Genomic DNA, 20,789 nt, shown 5'->3' with positions numbered 1-20,789 from the left:
CCATCTTGGCGCTTAAGACCATCTCTACCTTATCTAATAATACTACTCAAAATCAGTTCCCAACGATGTCAGCCAGCTTCCTCAAAAATCGTCCCAAATGGGAGTTTACATGCTTCTCTCACCCCTGCAACCTGGTAACATTATTCTCTTCTCCCAGGCATAATGCGTTCTGGGGCATCCTGAGGACGTCAAGCAATAATAGCTCGTCCTCTGCTCCTTTGATTTCTTCTCACCCAGCCGAGACTGTTCTGCATTGTGTTAACCCCAATGATGTTACAGATTGAGGATTTCATTTTCTTTTGTCAGAATAGACTCTCTAAAGCCAGGTACTTCGTGCACTCAGAACAAATACTAGTTAACTTTAATCGAGGCGAATGGGGCAGGTTTGCGGAGCCCATTAGGCGCGCGGTGGGGAGAGGGGGCTGAGACACTGGAGGATGGATCGGAAGCGCCGGGCCCCACACGAAAGAGCTTCGACAAACACGCGAGGGGCCGGGGTAGGGGAGCAGAGGCAGGGCGGGGTCGCGGGGGACAGCAGGCACCGGCCACTGGTTGCGGGTCGCTGGCGGGGCCGCCCGAGGCAAGCCGCGGCGGTTGGTAGGCGTGGCCGCACCAGTCTCGCGGGAGCGGCGGTTGGGCGGGCCGTTGTCCCCGCGGGCGGGGCGCGTTGCTAAGGAAATGACTGCCCGCAGCGCCGTGCCGTGCCGCGCCGCGCCGCGCCGGCCGGGCGGGGTCTGGAGTGGCGCCGTTTCCGCTTCCGCTCCCTCTCTGCTCCCGTCCCGTTACCGCCTCCTGGCCGGCCTCGCGCCTTTCACCGGCACCTTGCGTCGGCCGTGCAGCCGGGCCCGCTCCTGCCACGCGCGCCCCCGGGGCTCCGGCTCCGGCACGGGTCGCGCCCCGCTCGCCTGCCCCTGAGGCCGCCGGCCAGCCGCCGCCATGGGTGCCTACCTCTCCCAGCCCAACACGGTGAAGTGCTCCGGGGACGGGGTCGGCGCCTCTCGCCTGCCGCTGCCCTACGGCTTCTCCGCCATGCAAGGCTGGCGCGTCTCCATGGAGGTGAGGCGGGAGAGGCCCAGAGGCGGGCCGCTGCAGGGCGGGAACCTGACGGAGAAAGGGAGCGGGGGGATGGGGTCATCCCCGGGGAAGGGTCGGTATCGGGAGCCTGCAGCTGCGGCTGCGGCAGCAGTTTGACGGGCGGCAGCGACTGGGCCCGGGGCCGAGAGGGAACTGCCGGTGCTTGAGGACCGTGTGCTGGTGGCCAGTTTAGCGGCGAGAGCTCGGCCATGTGGGGAGAGGCACCTTCCGCCCACTGACCGCCCTCTCCCTGTGCCTTCGCGCCATCGTCTCCTGCCAACCCAGCCCTCCAGGCTCGTAAACGGTGTGAGGTGTAGTGTGGGAGTGAAGATGAAAAGAGGCGCTATTTATTCACTTACTTTTGCGAGGACGAGGAGAATAGATGGGCATGACTACTTTTTCGTTTTGTTTTCTTAAATATGTGCTGTGAGAGGCCTCTTTGGACGAGCAGTATGACAGTGAAAGGAAGCCTGGGCAAGTAGTCTGTTTCAAATTCATTCTTCAACACCCAGTTGCTTGGCTCTTGGCACTGATTGTTAATTTCAGAGGCTCGATCTGACCTCCAGGAATTGTCAGTCGTTTGTATTCTCTTCAGGGCCTTTTACGACCTTTGGCAAACTTGAGTTGTGCCAATCGGTATCATTCCTTTTTTTTTTTTTATTATGCTTGATATTTTTTTCCTCGGGATTTTTCTAAAACTTACTCCCTAATTGTCATTTGTCTGTGCTTGTTATAGTTTATAGTTTCCTTGGTGTACAGTCATTCCATCATAGCCTATAAAGAACTAATCTATAAAGAAGGGATTTTTCTTTTCTAGATTTCTTCTGGATAAAAGAGGTGGAAAATTTCTGGATAAAGAGTAGTAGTATTGGGCAAAATGGATGTAAAACTACAAGGAAGAACAGGGAAGACCGTGCATGAAGGAAAGGGAGAAAGACGTATGTAAGACATGTCTTTGTGAAGAGTGTTGTGAGATCTAAGCAGAAGGGCCAGAGAAATGCTCTAATTATTTCTGGGATTAAGGGTTTATCTACTTACTAGGTGGGCTTCAGGTAACAACCTAATACTGTCTCCCTTGGGAATTTCTTCAAATCCCTCGCTCCTCCCTGTGGTTAGCTCTGGAATGACAGTATAAACTTAAATGGTTGGTTCTCAGACTCCCAATTTTATATCCACAGCCGACTTTAAACAGTTCTGTCATTAGGTATAACATTTCAGGAATGAGGGGAATCTTATAGTTCATCTCCTGTAGTTTGGCTCCCAAGTTTTATAGCTGGGAAGATGAGGCCCAGAAAGATTAGGACACTTGTGCCTTGGTGGAAAGAATCTGTGGGATGAAATTGTTTGAGGCACTTACTGGACACTATTATCATCTGTGTCAACATGAAGTATAGCATTTCATATTTTAGTGGGGTGCTCCTGGGTGTTTAGTAAATATGATTGTATGAATATTAGAAGTATCTGGATTTTGCTTCAAAAGAAAAACCTTAATGTAAGGCTGGGTCTGGGTTAGTTGCTAGTTCATAGATTCCATTTCTATGGCATTTTCTGTTAATATTGTAAGATTGGAGGTGACGCTTTCATCTTAGAGTAAGGCTTTTCCTTCAGGTTTCTTATTCCTTATTTTCTACTTCTGCACCTTGGTTTTTCTGTTTTTTTTTTTTTTTTTTTTTTCTCTTTTTCCTAGTTTTCTTTATTAACTGAGTTGCTTGGATATTTAGTTTTCCAAGTTATTTGCCCAGTGAGTCTGTTCTGTTTGCTTCTCTGCAGGGTATTTCCCTTTATTTTGGTTTCTCCTTTGGTAATTAGAAAATGACTTTTTTTTCATCAGCAGCTGTTTGGTTTGTAGAGAACTTGTTAGACTATTCCTTATATCCTAATCTTTCTCCTGAGAGGTAACCTGTTTGGGTTTTAAAATCTTCCTATTATGCTGTTTCTGAATTTACCTTTGTTTGAATGGTTACCTTTAATCATATCCTCTTGAAGTCCTATTTGGGATCCTTTGCTGCTGCATGAATACTTTTCCTTTTGGCTTTGTTTCCTTTCTCTTCAAAGCATAACATAGTTTCTTACTATGACAAGAAAATAACTATGATTTGTAGCCTCTTAAGTGAATCTGCTCTTTTCAGAAAGTGTACACACCTGTTCCTCTTAACCTTTAGGGCTCAATTCCACCTATTTATTAAGTCTATTGACCTTATTTTCTTGGTCCTAATGTTTCCTTTGAGGTAAGTTTATGTCAATACACATTACAGAGGTTGCTAAAATCCTAATTGATGCACCTAGATTCAGTCTTAGAGAGTACTGTATTACCCCTTCTCTTGAGGCAAGGATGGCAACTGTCAATAGCTGGCATTTTATACTTTCTGCCTCTCTCCAGCCCCTCTTGCTGTGGAACCAGGGTGTTTTGAGGAGGGGTAAACAAAATACCACAGTTGATGTTCCCTTCCCTTCTTCCTTCTTCATGGTTTGGAGGGACCCTCAAGCTGGTTGAGGTATGTATTTTGTGGGTTAACAGGTAGGTTGTGGAAGGGTGCCTGAGAAATACATACGGAAAGGCTTTGAGTTTTTGATGGCTAATAAATCCAATCTGAAAATGCTTTTAGTTGATACAGTCTTAAAGGGACGTGGGTACTTTAAGTTTTGGGTTGTGAGATTCTCTTGGAAGTGACAAAACTACTTTTTTGGGGGGAGTTAGGATTTTTTTTTATATGGCTTTTTAAAAAATTTTTATTTATTCACTGAAAGACACAGAGAGAGAGGCAGAGACACAGGCAGAGGGAGAAGCAGGCTCCATGCAGGGAGCCTGACGTGGGACTCGATCCCGGGACTCCAGGATCACACCCTGGGCGGAAGGCAGGAGCTAAACTGCTGAGCCACCCAGGGATTCCCAGGGGAATTAGGATTTAAAAAAAAATTCTATGAATTATATTTGCCTTCTTTTAAACAGTAGTATCAATATTAAGAGTATACTTTTGAGAAGGTGGCTGTTTCCTACCCTATAGAAGCTGGTTTATTAGTGGTCATATAGGGTCATCTAGAATTGAAGGTAGAATAATGCTAAGCAGAAAATTCTTAAGATACCTACATGACAGTTTCAATTATTATATAACGGAGCAAAAATATAAAATGGGATACCATAAGCATTCTGTGGGGTTCTACTTAAGAGATGGTATCTGATGCTGAAGAGCATTAACTGATCCTCAGATTAATGCCTCATCTCTATATCTTAAAGCACTTTTTATTTACTGAACCAGATCAGAATTCTTTTGTCTGGGATGCAGTTAAGCAACTTCTATAAGAGGACATTCTTTTCATTTGATTAGCATGTGGTACCTTTTCTTCAAAATTCAGAGACCATATCAAATGATATCAAATGTATGTCCATGAATATGGAGAAATTGTTTTCTATTATACTATTCCTTTATAAGTTCTTAAGCAACTGGAAGTTACAATCAGAATTTATTCCTTAAGATTTCAAGAATATTTTACATAAATTATTTCAGTTGCCCAATCCTGTAGCAGATGTTACTACTGCTTCTCCACCCCAACCCTCTATTGGGTTATCATCTTGGAATTGTACTTTGAGAGGTCAGGTAAGGAACTGTACTTTTTTTTTTTTTTTGTAAATTTTTATTTATTTATGATAGTAGAGAGAGAGAGAGAGAGAGAGGCAGAGACACAGACACAGGCAGAGGGAGAAGCAGGCTCCATGCACCGGGAGCCTGATGTGGGACTCGATCCCGGGTCTCCAGGATCGCGCCCTGGGCCAAAGGCAGGCGCTAAACCACTGCGCCACCCAGGGATCCCCAGGGAACTGTACTTTGAATTTGAGTGTAGAAGTTTAACAGATCTGATCAGTAGTTCTTGCCATTGTAAGCTGATTTTAAAATTATGCTGTCTGGAAGCATAAATCTTTAGAACTCAACTTAAGGCATTGCTGATGTATAGTGGCATCCTTTAAGCTGAATACTGATTTATTATTACTTTTTTTAAATATATGACCTTTATTATGTTGAGGTATGTTCCCTCTAGGAGGGGACTTTTTTTTTTTTTTAATTTATGATAGTCACACAGAGAGAGAGAGAGAGAGAGAGAGAGAGGCAGAGACATAGGCAGAGGGAGAAGCAGGCTCCATGCACCGGGAGCCTGACGTGGGATTCGATCCCGGGTCTCCAGGATCGTGCCCTGGGCCAAAGGCAGGCGCTAATCTGCTGCGCCACCCAGGGATCCCTGAATACTGATTTAAAGTGGAGTTGTTTTCTATTTCCCTTTAGAGCCTGTTCAAAGATGGAGTCTATTAACTTTAAGTCATATACAGTATTTTAAAAATTATATACAGATTTCGTTTTAAACAATTTTATTGAGAGATAATTCATATACTGTATCCATTTAAAGCATACATTTCAGTGGTTAATATATTCACAGAGTTGTTCATCCATCACCACTATCCATTTTAGAACAGTTTTATCACTCAAGAAGAAAACTTGTAGCCATTACCAGTCAGTCTCTGTCCCCCCCCCCCCCCCCCCTTAACCCCTGGCAACCACCAATTTATATTATATCTCTATGGATTTACCTATTTTTAACATTTCATAAAAATGGAATTATAAATGTTATCTTTTATGCCTGCCTTCTTTTACTAAACAATGTTTTTTTTTTTTTTTTTTAAAGATTTTATTTATTTATTCATAGACACAGAGAGAGAGAGGCAGAGACACAGGCAGAGGGAGAAGCAGGCTCCATGCAGGGAGCCCGATGTGGGACTCGATCCCGAGTCTCCAGGATCACACCCCAGGCTGCAGGCGGTGCCAAACTGCTGCGCCACCAGGGCTGCCCTAAACAATGTTTCTTATTTTTAAAAAAGATTTTATTTGAGAGAGAGGGTAAGCAGGATGGAGGGTGGGGGTGCCAGAGGGAGAAGCAGATTCCCCAGTGAGCAGAGAGCTGGACCCTGGGCTGGATCCCAGGACCCCAAATCATGATCTGAGCTAAAGGCAGGTGCTTGACTGAACCACTTAGGCACCCCTCTAAATAGGTTTTTTGTTTTTTTTTTTAAGATTTTTTTTTCTTTTTTTTTTATTCATGAGAGACACAGAGAGGGAGAGGCAGAGACATAAGCAGAGGAAGAAGCAGGCCCCATACAGGGAGCCTGATGTGTGGGACTCGATCCCGGGACTCCAGGATTGCGCCCTGAGACAAAGGCAGGTGCTTAACTTCTGAGCCACCCAGGTGTCCCAAGATTTTATTTATTTATTCATGAGAGGCAGAGAGAGAGGCAGAGACGGAGGCAGAGGGAGCAGCAGGCTCCATGCAGGGAGCCTGATGTGTGACTCGATCCCACAACTCTGGAATCACTCCCTGAGCCAAAGGCAGATAGATGCTCAATGGCTGAGCCACCCAGGGGTCCCTAAGTTGTAGTTCTAAGAGTCATTCATGTTGTATCATTTATCAGTACTTCCTCCTTTATTATGGCTGAATAATATTCCATTGTATGGATATTTTGTTTATCCATTCATAAGTTAATGGATATTTGGGTTTCCACATTTTGGCTATGATGAATAATGATGCTGGGAACATACATTTACAAATTTTTTAAAAAGATTTTATTTATTCATGAGAGATACACAGAGAAAGAGAAAGAGGCAGAGACCTAGGCATAGAGAGAAGCAGGCTCCATGCAGGGAGCCTGATATGGGACTCTATCCTGGGACTCCCGGATCACGCCCTGGGCTGAAGGCAGGTGCTCAACTGCTGAGCCACCCAGACATCCCCACATTTACAAATTTTTCTGTGGAAATAAATTTTTATTTCTCTTGAATATATTATAGGAGAGGAATTGCTGGGTCATATAGTAACTCCATGTTTAACATTTTGAGGAGCTGCCTAACTATTTTCCAAAGTGGTCGCATTGTTTTGCATTCTTACCAGCAATATATGAGAGTGTTAGCTTCTCTAGAGCCTTCCTACACTTACCTTTTTTATTATAGCCATTATAGTGGGGTGTGAAATCATATCTCATTGTGATTTTGATTATATTTCCCTGGTAGCTTACGATGTTTGAGCATCTTTTCTTGTGTTAAACGCCACTTATAGATCATTGGACAAATGTTTGTTTAGGTCCTTTGTCTCTTTTTATTGGGTCATCATTTTTTGTCTTTTTATTGTGATGTAAGAATCTTTTATATATTTTGGATACAAGTTCTTTATCAGATATGATTTTCAAATATTTTCTCCTATTCTGTGGGCTACCCTTTTGCTTTTTTTGGTTTGTGTCCTTTGAAGTACAAAAATGTTTAATTTTGATGAAGTCTGTTTCTCTATTAAGAATTTTATAGTATTAGCTCTTACATCCATTTTGGGTTAATTTTTGTGGATGGTTTAAGGAAGAGATCCAATTTCATGCTTGTGCATGTGGATATCCATTCCCAGCTTTTTGGTAAAAAGCCTGTTCTTTCCCTCACTGAATTATCTTGGAATCATTGTTAAGATCATTTGACTATAAATAATGAGGGGTTATTTCTGGACTCTTAATTCCATTCCATTGATCTATGTACTTATTGTTATGTCAGTACCACACTGTCTTGGTTATATAGCTTTGTGGTAAGTTTTGAAATTAGGAAGTGTGAATTTTCCAACTTTGTTCTTTTTCTCATTTCTTCTTTTCTGGGTCCCTTGCATTTCCATACGAATTTAGGATCAACTTGTCAATATCTATGCAAAAGGCATTTGGAATTTTGAAAGGGATTGTGCTGAATCTATAGATGCAGTTGAGGAGTATTGCTACCTTTAACAATATTGTGTAGTTTTCTTGTGATGTCTGTGGTTTTGGTATCAGGATAATATTGGCCTTAGAATGAGTTGGGAAGTGTTGCTTCCTCTTCTATACATTGGCAAAGTTTGTGAAGAATTGGCATTATTAATTTCTAAAAAATATTTGGTAAAATTTACCAATAAAGCTGTCTGAGACTGGGCTTTTCTTCGTGGGAGGTTTGTGTGTGTGTGTGTGTGTGTGTGTGTGTGTGTTGTGTGCGTGCGCGCATGTGCATGTTTTAATTATTTATGTTAAGTTGTGGTAAAGTATACATAACATAAAATCTACCATCTTCACCATTTTAAAATGTACAGTTACTATTAATAAGTACATTCACACAGTTGGGCAGCCAATCACCAGAACTATTTTCATCTTGTAAAACTGAAACTCTATACCAGTTAAATAGCTCTCCATTCCCCCTGCCCTCGGCAACCATTCTACTTCCTATTTCTATGAATTTGAATACCCTAGGTACCTCATAGAAAGACACATTTGTCATTTTGTGACTGGCTTCTTTCACTTAGCATAATATCCTCCAGGTTCATCCACGTTATAGCATGTGTCAGAATTTCTTTTTTTTTTTTTTTTTGTCAGGAATTTCTTTTTAAGGCTGAACAGTATCCATTGTGTGAATATACCACATTTTGTTTATCCATTCATAGTTGTTTCTACATTTTGGGTATTGCGGATAAAGTTGCTGTGAACATGGGTGTACAGATATATCTTCAAGACCCTATTAAGTCCAAGACTGAGGTGTTTGCTGAGGGCCTACTTTCTGGTTCATAGATGTCTGTCTTCTAAGCTGTATCTTCAAGGCAAGGGAATTCTTTGGGGTCTCTTTTATAAGGACACTAATCTCATTCATGAGGGCTCCTCCTTCATGACCTAATTACCTCTGAAACACCCACCTCCAAGTAGCATCATGTTGGGGATTACATTTTAACATATGAATTTTAAGGAGACACAAAATACTCATTCTTTGGCATTGAAGTGATATATGGCATATAATTTTATTTTATTTTATTTTATTTTATTTTATTTTATTTTTTTTAAGATTTTATTATTTATTAAGATTTTATTTATTTATTCATGATAGTCACAGAGAGAGAGAGAGGCAGAGACACAGGCAGAGGGAGAAGCAGGCTCCATGCACCGGGAGCCCGATGTGGGATTCGATCCTGGGTCTCCAGGATCGCGCCCTGGGCCAAAGGCAGGCGCCAAACCGCTGCGCCACCCAGGGATCCCTATGGCATATAATTTTAAAAGTCATATAATTTTAAAAACTAAAATGTAGTTTGCTTCCCAGCCACCTTCAAACTTTTTATGTTGGCTTGTAAAGATTGAGGTAAATTTATGTATCATAAATATAAATGGTTGATCATCTAGTTACATAGGAACATTTGTGGATGTGTTTATGACCTTAGGAGATTAACATGAGGCAGGATAACCAGGATTTTATTAATACAGATCCATTGGTTGTTTAGAAGGTCAGAATGTTCTGTATGACATGTGATTTTAAGTAAGGCAAGGCCCAAGGGCCTGACTCAGGTGACCTGTGTATACTGAGTCATCTCCTTCAGACTATCAGCAGTCATTGTGTTATGATACATCTCTAGGTTTAGGATAGAAAATGAAGGAGGAGGCATCCATAAGGTATTTGTCCTGAAGCAGCCAGGAACTCAGCATCATAAACAACATGGAAGTCCTACTATGTTGCAGAACATAGTTTTAGGCCCCAAAGCTGTAAAGAAATTGAGTCTTTGTTTTCAAAACTTACAATATAGTTTCGGGTCTAAGACTCTTCTTTTCTTCCATAGAATACGAAATAACAATGCAAGATGGTATATGCTGAATAACCATATTATTGGTAGAGACAGTAAATATTAAATGAGCTTAGAGAGAGGAATGATCATAAGAGTATTGGTGTGATTAAGAAAGATTTCTTGGAGTTGGTGAGACTAACTGGACCTTAAGGAGAGCGTGTAAGTGGGAACAAAAGGAGAGGAAAGTAGGAGAAGAACGAGAAGGATTATTAGAAGGAGGGGTAGGAGGAAAGATTCTGAGGCATGCTTAAGTACTTTGTTGGGGTGGAGTGGTCAGTGTCAAGAGTGGAGTAGTTTCTTCTTTTGGGGAGTTGTATGAAAATTAAGAGATTAGGTTATAGAGATGGGTAGGAATGATGATTGAGTACCTTAAATTGCCTGTAAGTTGTGTAGAATCAGTCTTAACATCCAGTAAAATCCATTGAAGCTTTTAGCAATAAAGTGTTACATTGGAAAGGATAATCTGTCATCTGGATATGTGTAATATGTAGGCTGGATTACAGGGGCAGAGAGTAGAAGCAGGAAGGAGATAAAATGCTAATAAAAGTGAAGTAATCCAGGAACAAAGTAATGAAGGAAAACTTAGTAGGACTTGGTGATTGGATGGTGGAAGAGAGCCAGGAAGTCAAGGTGGACTGGTATTAAGTGTTGCCTAGGAAAGTTAAGATTCCATGAATAGAAATAAAACCTACAGGGGAAGTTCTGATTTTTTGAAGACTGCTGAGTTTCTGTTTATATGTTAAGTTTGAAGTGAAGGGACATCTTGTAGAAACAGGCAACTTCACAGAACCCAAGAGAATTTTAAAGAAAGCCGACATGGTTTTCACTGTTTTAATTACATACACTATTTGGAAAAAAATAAAGCCTGCAAAATGACTGTTTGGATTGCTGTTATGGTTACTGCCTGCTTTGTGAAGTAAAGATCTTGAAAGAAAAGGTTTTGAGATTAGAGGTTTAAGAGGAAGTATAAATCTAAAAAGAGGAGATAATTTTAAGCAGTTTCCAATAAATGGTTTAATACAGGCTTTGTTGAATTAAAAAAGGGGGAGAAACAATGCTTTGGGAGGCAGAAGTGAAAGAGAGGTTAGGTAAAGCTGTAGAGAGATTTTGAGGTAGAATAGAGATGATGAGGTAGTTCTTGAAATACGACCTTGATCAAAGTAAAGCAAGAGGTTAGCTCATCTGTTAAGAGTGAAAGAAGAGCATTGAGAACTTGAACAGTGTGGGGAAGGTTTGTGACTGACTCTGGTTAATATATTTAAGCGTCAATACAGAACACGTGAAAAAAAATAGTGCATGGAACTAGGGTGCACAATCAACATGATTTCCTGACATTTTATGACTAGCAATACTTACTGGCTCTGATTCAGGGGTAAAGAAAGCAGTTGGTCGGGTTATACAAGGTTGGATGAGTTTTTCTCGATTGCTAAGAGACAGTGTTGAAATACTTGGCTCTGTCTCAGAAAGGTCAGAACGAAAGAAAAGCAAGGGTAAAGGTAGGGAGGCTCTGAATAGAGATGCAAAGGGGGAAACTAAAGTGCTTTAGAGAAGGTAGAACAGTTCCAAGTGATAAAATAGATCCAGAGCCTTACCAGGAAGTAGAAGAGAAGGTAATGTGGAATAGTCCTAGGAAATGAGACCTCAAGATATAAGATGAATCATTATGGTGGGCATTCCTCTTTGAGACTAAGAATAAAGAAGAAATATTTGAGCTAGGTGCTGAATTTTAGAGCAGAATATATATATTTTTATGTTAAATTCCAGCTTAAGAGGAGTTCTACATATCTTGTAACTACACCACAATAAGGCAATAAGGGTAAGGTAACTATTCTTATTCCATATTATAGGAGAAAAAATGGAGGCACATGTAGAGAGATACCTGGCCAGAAATTATGCAGTATATCATAGTGTGGTCACTTGAGGACAGTTCATAGGTTCATTTTGTCTTCATTATCATTCAAACTGGAACAGTATGGCATATTGTAAAAAATTTTAAATGTTAAAATACAGAAAATAGTTATTACCCAACTCTTACTCTCCATTACAGTTTGATCTGTGTTGTGGTCTTCCAGACCTAGCATATACATACAAATGCTTTTTATTTTTTTCTCCTTTTACCACTTTCAAATGAACACATATTCATTTCTAATAGCTACATTCTGTTGGAGGGATGTACCACTTATAATCTAATCTCTCCATGGAAATTTGGATGTTTCATAATTGTTTTTTATTATAAATAATGCTATAGTGAACATTCTTATACATACCCTTGTACCCTCCTTATTACTTCCATAAAATAAACTTTTAGAAGTCCAATGACTAGATCAAAGGGCATGAATAGTTGAAATTTTCGTATGTATTATGAAATTGTGCTCCAGGAAGGCTATACTAATTTATATTCCTGTTGATCAGGATATGAGAATGTGTTTTTACTTCCCTCCTGTCACCACTGGTTATCTTTTTCATTATTCTAATTTGCACACGAGGGTATTTCCTTGTCTTTAATATTCATTTCTTTGCTGTTTTTATCATATATTCATATATCAAATGCATCACATGGTTTTGTGAGGAGCAGATGAAGTAAAAAAAAAATGATTTGAATAGAGGTGTGGGTTCAGATGGATTTGCATCTCATGGTACAGCTGTGATTTAGAGTGGCATTGCAGGACAGAGTCGGACTGTCCTGTTCCACTGGGAAGGAGTGGACAAGAAGATTGCTCTTCCCTCCCCTCTCAAAAAGTGGAATTAGTTGGAGCAGTTTCTCACATTTTAGTGATACATTGAGTCTTTTTAAAACATTTAACTTACTTTTGAAAAAGCTAAACATTCCGGTGGCTCATCTCACTCCCATCCGTCTACACAACCCCCCCCCCCCACCACCAGTTAACTGCTTTTCTCTAGTTTTCTGTGTATCCATGTAGTATTACAGTATGAAAAGACAAGTGTCTATTTCTATGGTCTTCTTACACAAAAGCCGCTTGCTAAATATATCATTCTGTACTTTGCTTTCCTTCTGCACTTTACTTTCCTTATTTAACAAAATATCTTGGAGCTCTTCCATGGATCTTTTTTTTTTAAAGGAAAGCATTACTTGTGGAACTCCAGAGTTCACTAAAACAATTTTAATTTAATGTTACTTAAATGAGTACAAACAGAACTGGGCATAAATTCCATGCCAACAAACCACACCACACAATCAACAGAATTAAAGTCAACATTAATATGACACAGCTGTTTTGCTGATAGTAATTAGATCTGGCATGACTTAGGTAGTGACTGCTGAAGTACAGTTTCTTATGGCTTCAGCAAGCCTGTACCACACTGTGTCCCATGCCAATTCACTTCTTCCACCACTTTTCACTAATCCAACTCAGTCCTCTATTCTACCTTTTCTTTATTCCATAGCACTATCATCTTTCCATAGGAGTTATAATATCATGCTATATATATGATTTAACTATTTTTTTATTTAACTATTTATTGTATTTATTGTGTTATTTCCTTATGAGATTTTAAGTTTTTGTTGTTTTTTATGAAGTGCAGGTTTCATTTTATTCACTGATACACCCCAAACACCCAGAACTGATCATGGCACTTAATGGATACTCAGATATTTGATGAAGGAATAACAAATTCTTAGAGAACCACAAGATGTCCTTTGGTCTATGGTGCTCTCCAGGTCTTGGGGATGAAACTTAGAAGTGGTTGTTGATAATTTAGATAGGCTTTTGAGGGCCCTCCATAGCAGCCCCTTAGATTCTGGGACACTTTCTCCTGGAATCCATCAGAGGGATATACAAAGTAGTTCTTTTTCCATTCTCTCATTTGCTACCTTAAAATAGTTTTTATTTTTTAGATTTGTATAATGAAGGCATAGTCTTATTTCAGGGACAACAGAAGAATCACCGTACTGATTTCCTAACTATTGATACTAGAAAATTTTAAATGCCCGAAAGAGGAAGGAGAACCATTACCTTACACAAGAATAATCAATCAAAGTAAATAGTTGATTATATTCATTTTGTTTGTAGAAAGTACCTGAAAGGGAGGTGAGGTTGTATTCCAAGATGGGGCAGAGTAAGCTGCAGCACACTCTCACCTAGGTTCACCAGTCTTGGCTTGAACTGTGGCATGGTCTGGAATATTTGTTTGGGATGTTAGAATGTTATTAGAAGAATTTGATCAAGCCCAGCCTTCCAACCGCAGTGTTGCTACAGCAGGACCATTGCAGACTTCTCTTTAGGTGTGCTGTGCCATCAGTGTTGAATGATTTCTTATTTCCATCTCTGGGTAGGAGGTGGGAAGGCTGATTATTTGGGGCATTGTAAATTCCAGTTAACAAATACTAAACACAGTGTAGCTTAATAGCATTATTTGTTGGGAAGATTCTTTTGTAAATGTATCCTCAGCATAGCCTGAGAGTAACTACTGAGTGAGTTAAACTTTGAGAGAAGAGGGGAATAATTTGTTTAGATAGGGCTTTGGGGAGTGGTGGTATAAGTGTATATATAATTTTACAAATTTTAGTGCTTTCACTTAGGTTGTTTTAGGATTCTCCTAGAAACTTTTTAGGTTGGTAATGCCCTCAGGTCTCTTTATGCTGTCTTCCCTAACATTTTCTTCCTTGAAATTCACTGATCCAAGTGAATGGGTCTGGAAGTGACTTTAAAGATCCTTTATTCTGGTTCTTCCCATAGTTGCCACAAATCCAAAAGGGTCAGGTCTAGAGTTCCAACAACCAAACATTCTGCCATCTGGACTGAGATCTCCTAGGCTGAGGCTGCTAGACTGCAGAGGTAGTGACCTGATTCATCTCTCTCCCTTCCTCCCTCCCCCCTTCCTTTCCTCCCCTACTTCCCTCCCTTGCCCCCCCCCACCCCCTTCCTTTCTCCCTCCGCTGATTTATTTTATTTTATCATCCCATTTTCCTTTCTTATTTCTAGGCCATGTAGGTCAGCCAGGGAAGGGTTAGTGAGATTAAGGCATGAAGGCGATCCTCACGACCTGAGGTGCCCAAGGAAGGACATCTTTTGACCTTGAGAAATGCTAATTATGCTCTCTTTTTTCTAGGATGCTCACAACTGTATTCCTGAGCTGGACAGTGAGACAGCCATGTTTTCTGTCTATGATGGACATGGAGGTAACTTTCGTAGATCATATGGGTGACATTTTGAACCCCATTTCCAGACTTTAGGGGGCAAGAATAGGTCTTTTGTTCTTTTCTAAGGTTCTGGTCCTAAGATACCATTTCCTTCCCAGTGCTGTTTTTCTCCGTTCTGCCAGTCTATCTTCCTAAAGGATGTTATATTGGTTTATAATCTCAGCAGGCCTTATTTTAATCCAAAAAGCCTCTTTCTACATTAGAATTTACTTTTTTTTACTGAGAACTAAGTATACAGGTGAGAAAAGACAAAAGGTATATTAATATAGCCCTGAGAGGGTTGATGGTAAAATCCATTTTCTGGATCAGAATTTACTAAGCAGTTGTCTTTCAGATAGGTTTCAGTTATATAAGATGTCATTTCCTTGACCCTTGGGGTCCTCTCCAGTATGGCATGTAAATACTATATCACTTCATATGTGAGAAGCAGTGCTCTGGGTGACCTTACCTTTCTTCTAGGGGAGGAAGTTGCCTTGTACTGTGCCAAATATCTTCCTGATATCATCAAAGATCAGAAGGCCTACAAAGAAGGCAAGCTACAAAAGGTCTGTTTTTTTGTAGTGCTCCTTCTCCGCTTTATATAGGCTTTCCCTTGTTTTACAGTCCTTGGCTTTTCCTTTCTTGTTGCCAGTAAGCTGCTGCTTATTGTATTTCTTAAAGAATTCTATACCCCAAACAAACTTATTCCCACTTGGACCTTTTTAGAGCTGCTTCATTACTCCCAGGTCTCTGAGCTGAGCTGTTATTTATATGTGAGTGACTCCTCTTTGGTGGTCCACACTGGAATTTGCATGCCATCTTTGTACCCAGATTGTATATAGGCGATTCATTTTGTACCTATTGTACTTTTTCCTACTTTTGCCTCATACTTTTTGGCTTATGTCCAGGCATTAGAAGATGCCTTCTTGGCTATTGATGCCAAACTGACCACTGAGGAAGTCATTAAGGAGCTGGCACAGATTGCAGGGCGACCCACTGAGGATGAGGATGAAAAAGAAAAAGTAGCTGATGAAGATGATGGTGAGTGTGGCATCCCTTGAGAGGAAATTAGCATTTTAAAGAACTCTTCTTTATTTTATGTATATATATATTTTTAAGGTTTTATTTATTTATTCATGAGAGACACAGAGAGAGAGGCAGAGACATAGGCAGAGGGAGAAGCAGGCTCCCTATAGGGAGCCCCATGTGGGACTTGATCCCAGGACCCTGAGATCATGGTGTGAGCCTAAGGCAGATGCTCAACCACTGAGCCACCCAGGTGTCCCAAGAACTCTTCTTTAATATGTATTTTTTATGTGTCAATTCTAAGAAAGGATGACTTCTTATGGACTTGGGGAGTCCTCACTTTAAAGAACTCTTATGTTCTCCTATATTACATGAGGTTATGAAAGGAGAAAAAAACCTTTGTACCTTGTGTCCATAGTTAGAAGCATTTTTCCATACATTATTTTTTGTCATTGTGATGAGGTCTCTCTGGTTCCTGTTTACATTTATGTGACTTTTTTTTTTTTTTTTTAAGATTTTGTTTATTAACACAGAGTGTGCGTGCGAGCGCATACCACAGAGCACAAGCAGGGGAAACAGCAGAGGGAGAGGGCAGGCTGAGCAGGGAGCCCAGTGTAGAGCTCGATCTCAGGAGTCTGGGATCATGACCTGAGTTGAAGCAGACATTTAACAGACTGAGGTACCCAGGTGTTCCTTTATGTGACCTTTTTTCAGCAGCCAGTCAGTAAGCCTGGGCTGTAGGCCTCACACTAGCATTGTGGGCTTCCTGGGTCCTCAGCCATAAGGATGTTTCCAACTTAATCAAGAATGTGAGGTGATAAAAGAACTACATTAACTAGTGTTCCTTTGACAAAGAAGAGGGTGAAAGACAAAGACCAAAGGAAGTCTCTGCAGGCAGATATTACTTGAGGAGGAAGCAAAAGGGTGTTCTGAGACTTGATAGGTGAGGAGAGCCTTAGGAGTGAGTGGTGGTGGGGGAGTTGGAACTCACGCTGGAAGGGCTATGGAGCTGGGAAGGGGGGCTCATTCCATGAAGAGTATGGCATGGGGATGCTGATTCAGCCTCTTCCCCGCAGTGGACAATGAGGAGGCTGCACTGCTTCACGAAGAGGCCACCATGACTATTGAAGAGCTGCTGACACGCTACGGGCAGAACTGTCACAAGGGTGCTCCCCACAGCAAATCTGGAACTGGGACAGGGGAGGAACCAGGGTCCCAGGGCCTCAACGGGGAGGCAGGACCTGAGGACCCATCTAGGGAAACTTCTTCAGAGGAAAATGGCCCCACAATCAAGGCTCACGCAGGCCTTTCCTCCAACTCTGAACGTGGGACTGAGGCAGGCCAAGGTGGTGAGCCTGGCACTCCCACTGGTGAGGCTGGGCCTTCCTGCTCTTCAGCGTCTGATAAGCTGCCTCGAGTTGCTAAGTCCAAGTTCTTTGAGGACAGTGAGGATGAGTCAGATGAGGCAGAAGAGGAAGAGGAAGACAGTGAGGTAAGGGCCTGTGGGAGCAGACAGCTGCTGAATCTGCAGAGAGGGCCTTTTTGGTCACCATGCATAGCTGTTGGTTCTTTTTTCTTTTCTTCTCTTTCTTTTCTCCTTCCTCCCTCCCTCCCCTCCCTCTCTTCCTTCCCTTTCTTTTCTTCTGTCTTTTCTTTCTTTCTTTTTCTTTCTTTCCTTTCTTTCTTTCCTTTCTTTAGTAATCTGTACACCCAAACATGGGGCTTGAACTCATGACCCCAAGATCAAGAGTCACATGCTCTCCTGACTAAGCCAGCCAGATACCCCAACTTCAATTTTTAGATCAGGCCCCAAGACCTACTATATACCAAGCTTTTCTTGAATTCGTTATTTCCACCAACATAGGAACCCTTAGCCTTTGAAACTTCTTTTGTTGGAACTAAAACAAATAGATCTAGTTCTAGCCTTTCAGAATCTGTCTCCTAGTGAGAGAACAAGGAGGTTGTTACTTTGGATATTTGGGTATTTCCTTCTCTGGGCCACTTATTTTCTGGCCATGATGCTGGAAGGTGCTTTTGGCTGAGATTCCTGGCCTTCGTAGGATTTCCTCCCCGTGAGTGCTGAACCCAGTGAGTGCTGAACTCAGCTCAGGAGGATATCAGTTATACCCATCTAGCCGTCTTCCCTCCTCGAGACTTTTCTATCACAATCATACAGTTGGATCTTTCAGTGCTCTCAGAATCAGTGTTCAGTCAGGGCCTCTTGGTTCTGAGTATGAGTTGGGGGGAGGGGGGCAGGGGTTCATCCCAGTCTCAGCAGCCTGGGATTATCCCTCTGGCAGGAATGCAGTGAGGAAGAGGATGGCTACAGCAGTGAAGAGGCAGAGAATGAGGAAGATGAGGATGACACTGAGGAGGCTGAAGAGGACGAAGAAGAAGAAGAGATGATGGTGCCGGGCATGGAAGGCAAGGAGGAGGTGTGTAGGGAAGGGGAGCAGCAAGTTTAGAAAAACCAAGAGGCAGATATGATTCCCTTGATTGTGATTTGGGGACAGGGAATCCCCTTGCTGGCTTACTACTGAAGTCCTGGTTATGGGGGGATTTTTGCTACCAGAGGAACTAGGTCTTTAGGGTACGGTTAGCTCAGAATAGAGAGCATGTTCTAGTCTTTGGAAAGATTAAATCTATGCCCCTCCTCTTTGTTAAAGTTCTCTTTGTGGTCCCAGTGAGAGGAGAAAGCATAAAGTGAATGGTCAGGGGAGTACCAATGAGAAGTTTGGGTCCAGAAGCTCCCATGATGCTCTCTTTCTTCCTCTCAAGCCTGGCTCTGACAGCGGTACAACAGCGGTGGTGGCTCTGATACGAGGGAAGCAATTGATTGTAGCCAATGCAGGAGACTCTCGTTGTGTGGTATCTGAGGCTGGCAAAGCTTTAGACATGTCCTATGACCACAAACCAGAGGATGAAGTGGAGCTAGCACGCATCAAGAATGCTGGTGGCAAGGTCACCATGGATGGGCGAGTCAACGGGGGCCTCAACCTCTCCAGAGCCATTGGTAAGGGACACAAAAGTGTGGGAAAGATTTTTGGGGTCTTATTCTCTCTTCAGACTACCTAGTGGCAAACTTTAATCTTAATAGGCCCTTGTACCTTTCCACGTCCTTTCATTATCTGTGACTTTTGTCTGTAAAATATTTCCATGAGATAGGTAAGATAGCTGTCATTTTTGGATGATTAAAAAGACAGGTTAGTGACCTACCTAAGGTTTAGCAACCTGAAGATAGGGCTGAAACTAGAAAAACTAGAACTCAGTTTTCCATTCACTTAGATTATGGAACTTTGTAAAGAAGGGAAGTGAATGGCAAGGGTTGACCAGCTTCGAGCACAAGTCTTTGGGGATTGCTTAAACTATTCATCAACCAACCGTTCTTTTATTTCAGGAGACCACTTCTACAAGAGAAATAAGAACTTGCCACCTGAGGAACAGATGATTTCAGCCCTGCCTGACATCAAGGTGCTGACTCTCACTGACGACCACGAATTCATGGTCATTGCCTGTGATGGCATATGGTGAGCACCAGTGGAATGCCCTAAAATTCCCTTTTTTATGCAGCATTACTTCTCTTGAAGGGCTCTGAGCTGGTTGGCTTTATCATCCTCTAACGCCTTGCGTTCACCACTTTTCTCAAGCTGCTTTAGGTTTAGAGCCTAGGCAGACATCTTGATGTAAAAACCCCAGGCCTAAGGCACTCTGTAGGGGTTTTTATTGGCCCTGGGGGCCATCACTTCTCTCTACATTCCTCTATTCTGCTTTGGTGAGACTAAAGAAGAGTGTATTGTTTTTGACCCCAGGAATGTGATGAGCAGCCAGGAAGTTATAGACTTTATTCAATCAAAGATCAGTCAGCGTGATGAAAATGGGGAGCTTCGGTTATTGTCATCCATTGTGGAAGAGGTGAGTGCCTGGGTGGAGGAGTGAGGGCGCCTGGTTTGCATAGCCAAGGTTTTATCTTTTGAGCCAAGACCAGAGCTGGGAAGTATCACTAATTACTGACAGATGCCAAACCTGACTAGAACATTCGACCTTCCTTCATTTCCCTGACTTATCCTTGTGCATTATGCACTAGCAAGTGGCCTGTTTTGTGACATCTGTTGCCTCTTCCCCTCCTTCTGCCACCCTGTCTTCAGCAGGGTCAGTCCTCTTGTGGGAGTTTAGGTTCCTAGGAAGGTTATTCAAATCCTGAAGCTGAGCCACCTACCTTGTCCCTTTTGTAGCTGCTGGATCAGTGCCTGGCACCAGACACTTCTGGGGATGGTACAGGGTGTGACAACATGACCTGCATCATCATTTGCTTCAAGCCCCGAAACACAGCAGAGCTTCAGCCAGAGAGTGGCAAGCGGAAACTGGAGGAGGTGCTTTCTTCTGAGGGGGCTGAAGAAAATGGCAACAGTGACATTAAGAAGAAGGCCAAGCGGGACTAACGGGTGTCTGAATCCCTGCCCACCTAGACTGTTTTCTGAGCCCTCTGGACCTGAGACTGAGTTTTGTCTTTTTCCTTTAGCCTTAGCAGTGGTTATGAGGTGTGCAGGGGGAGCTGGGTGGCTTTATTCAGCCCATTCCAAAGAGGGCTCTCCCTCCACACAGCAGCCTGGGAGCCTCTGCTGTCTTCCCCAGCCTCCTCCTTGCTCCTAGGGGCTCATCACCGGTTCTGTGCCTGTGCTCTGTTGTGTTGGAGGGAAGACTGGCGGTTCTTCTGGTTTTTACTCTGTGAACTTTATTTAAGGACATTCTTTTTTATTGGCGGCTCCATGGCCCCCAGCCGCTCGCACCCGCTCTCTGTTGTACACTTTCAATCAACACTTTTTCAGACTAAAGGCCAAAACCTAATTGTGCCCATGGTGTCCTTTATTCAATACTGCTGCCCTGTCCAGCCTACCTAGAATTCCTCAGCCCC

The 20,789-nt window shown here is 42.2% G+C and overlaps 1 protein-coding gene across 2 annotated transcripts; it reads left to right on the top strand.

Moving 5' to 3' along the window:
* Positions 1-741: 741 nt before the first annotated feature.
* Positions 742-20,727, top strand: PPM1G (protein phosphatase, Mg2+/Mn2+ dependent 1G). 2 transcript variants are annotated; one of them, XM_038561097.1, is made up of 11 exons: positions 931-1,056; positions 14,409-14,507; positions 14,782-14,851; positions 15,332-15,417; positions 15,760-15,892; positions 16,954-17,369; positions 18,178-18,312; positions 18,656-18,890; positions 19,275-19,404; positions 19,687-19,789; positions 20,110-20,727. In XM_038561097.1, exons 3-11 carry the CDS (start codon positions 14,824-14,826, stop codon positions 20,314-20,316), a joined length of 1,473 nt encoding a protein of 490 aa, XP_038417025.1. In that variant the 5' UTR covers positions 931-1,056; positions 14,409-14,507; positions 14,782-14,823; the 3' UTR covers positions 20,317-20,727. The 2 variants fall into 2 exon arrangements, with proteins under 2 accessions (XP_038417024.1, XP_038417025.1); XM_038561096.1 differs by lacking the exon at positions 14,409-14,507 and having other exon boundaries at positions 742-1,056.
* The last annotated feature ends 62 nt before the right edge of the window (positions 20,728-20,789 follow it).

The sequence above is a fragment of the Canis lupus genome, chromosome 17, assembly GCF_011100685.1.
Source record: "Canis lupus familiaris isolate Mischka breed German Shepherd chromosome 17, alternate assembly UU_Cfam_GSD_1.0, whole genome shotgun sequence".
Classification (NCBI taxonomy): Eukaryota; Metazoa; Chordata; class Mammalia; order Carnivora; family Canidae; genus Canis; species Canis lupus.
This window is presented reverse-complemented; position numbering and strand designations above follow the sequence as displayed.

What these genes read in the sequence shown, in the direction of transcription:
- PPM1G (XM_038561096.1), top strand. Translation starts at nt 937, where the DNA reads ATGGGTGCCTACCTCTCCCAGCCCAACACGGTGAAGTGCTCCGGGGAC. An exon ending in TGTCTATGATGGACATGGAG is followed by an intron (nt 14,852 to 15,331) that starts GTAACTTTCGTA and finishes CCTTTCTTCTAG; the next exon opens with GGGAGGAAGTTGCCTTGTAC. An exon ending in GCATGGAAGGCAAGGAGGAG is followed by an intron (nt 18,313 to 18,655) that starts GTGTGTAGGGAA and finishes CTTCCTCTCAAG; the next exon opens with CCTGGCTCTGACAGCGGTAC.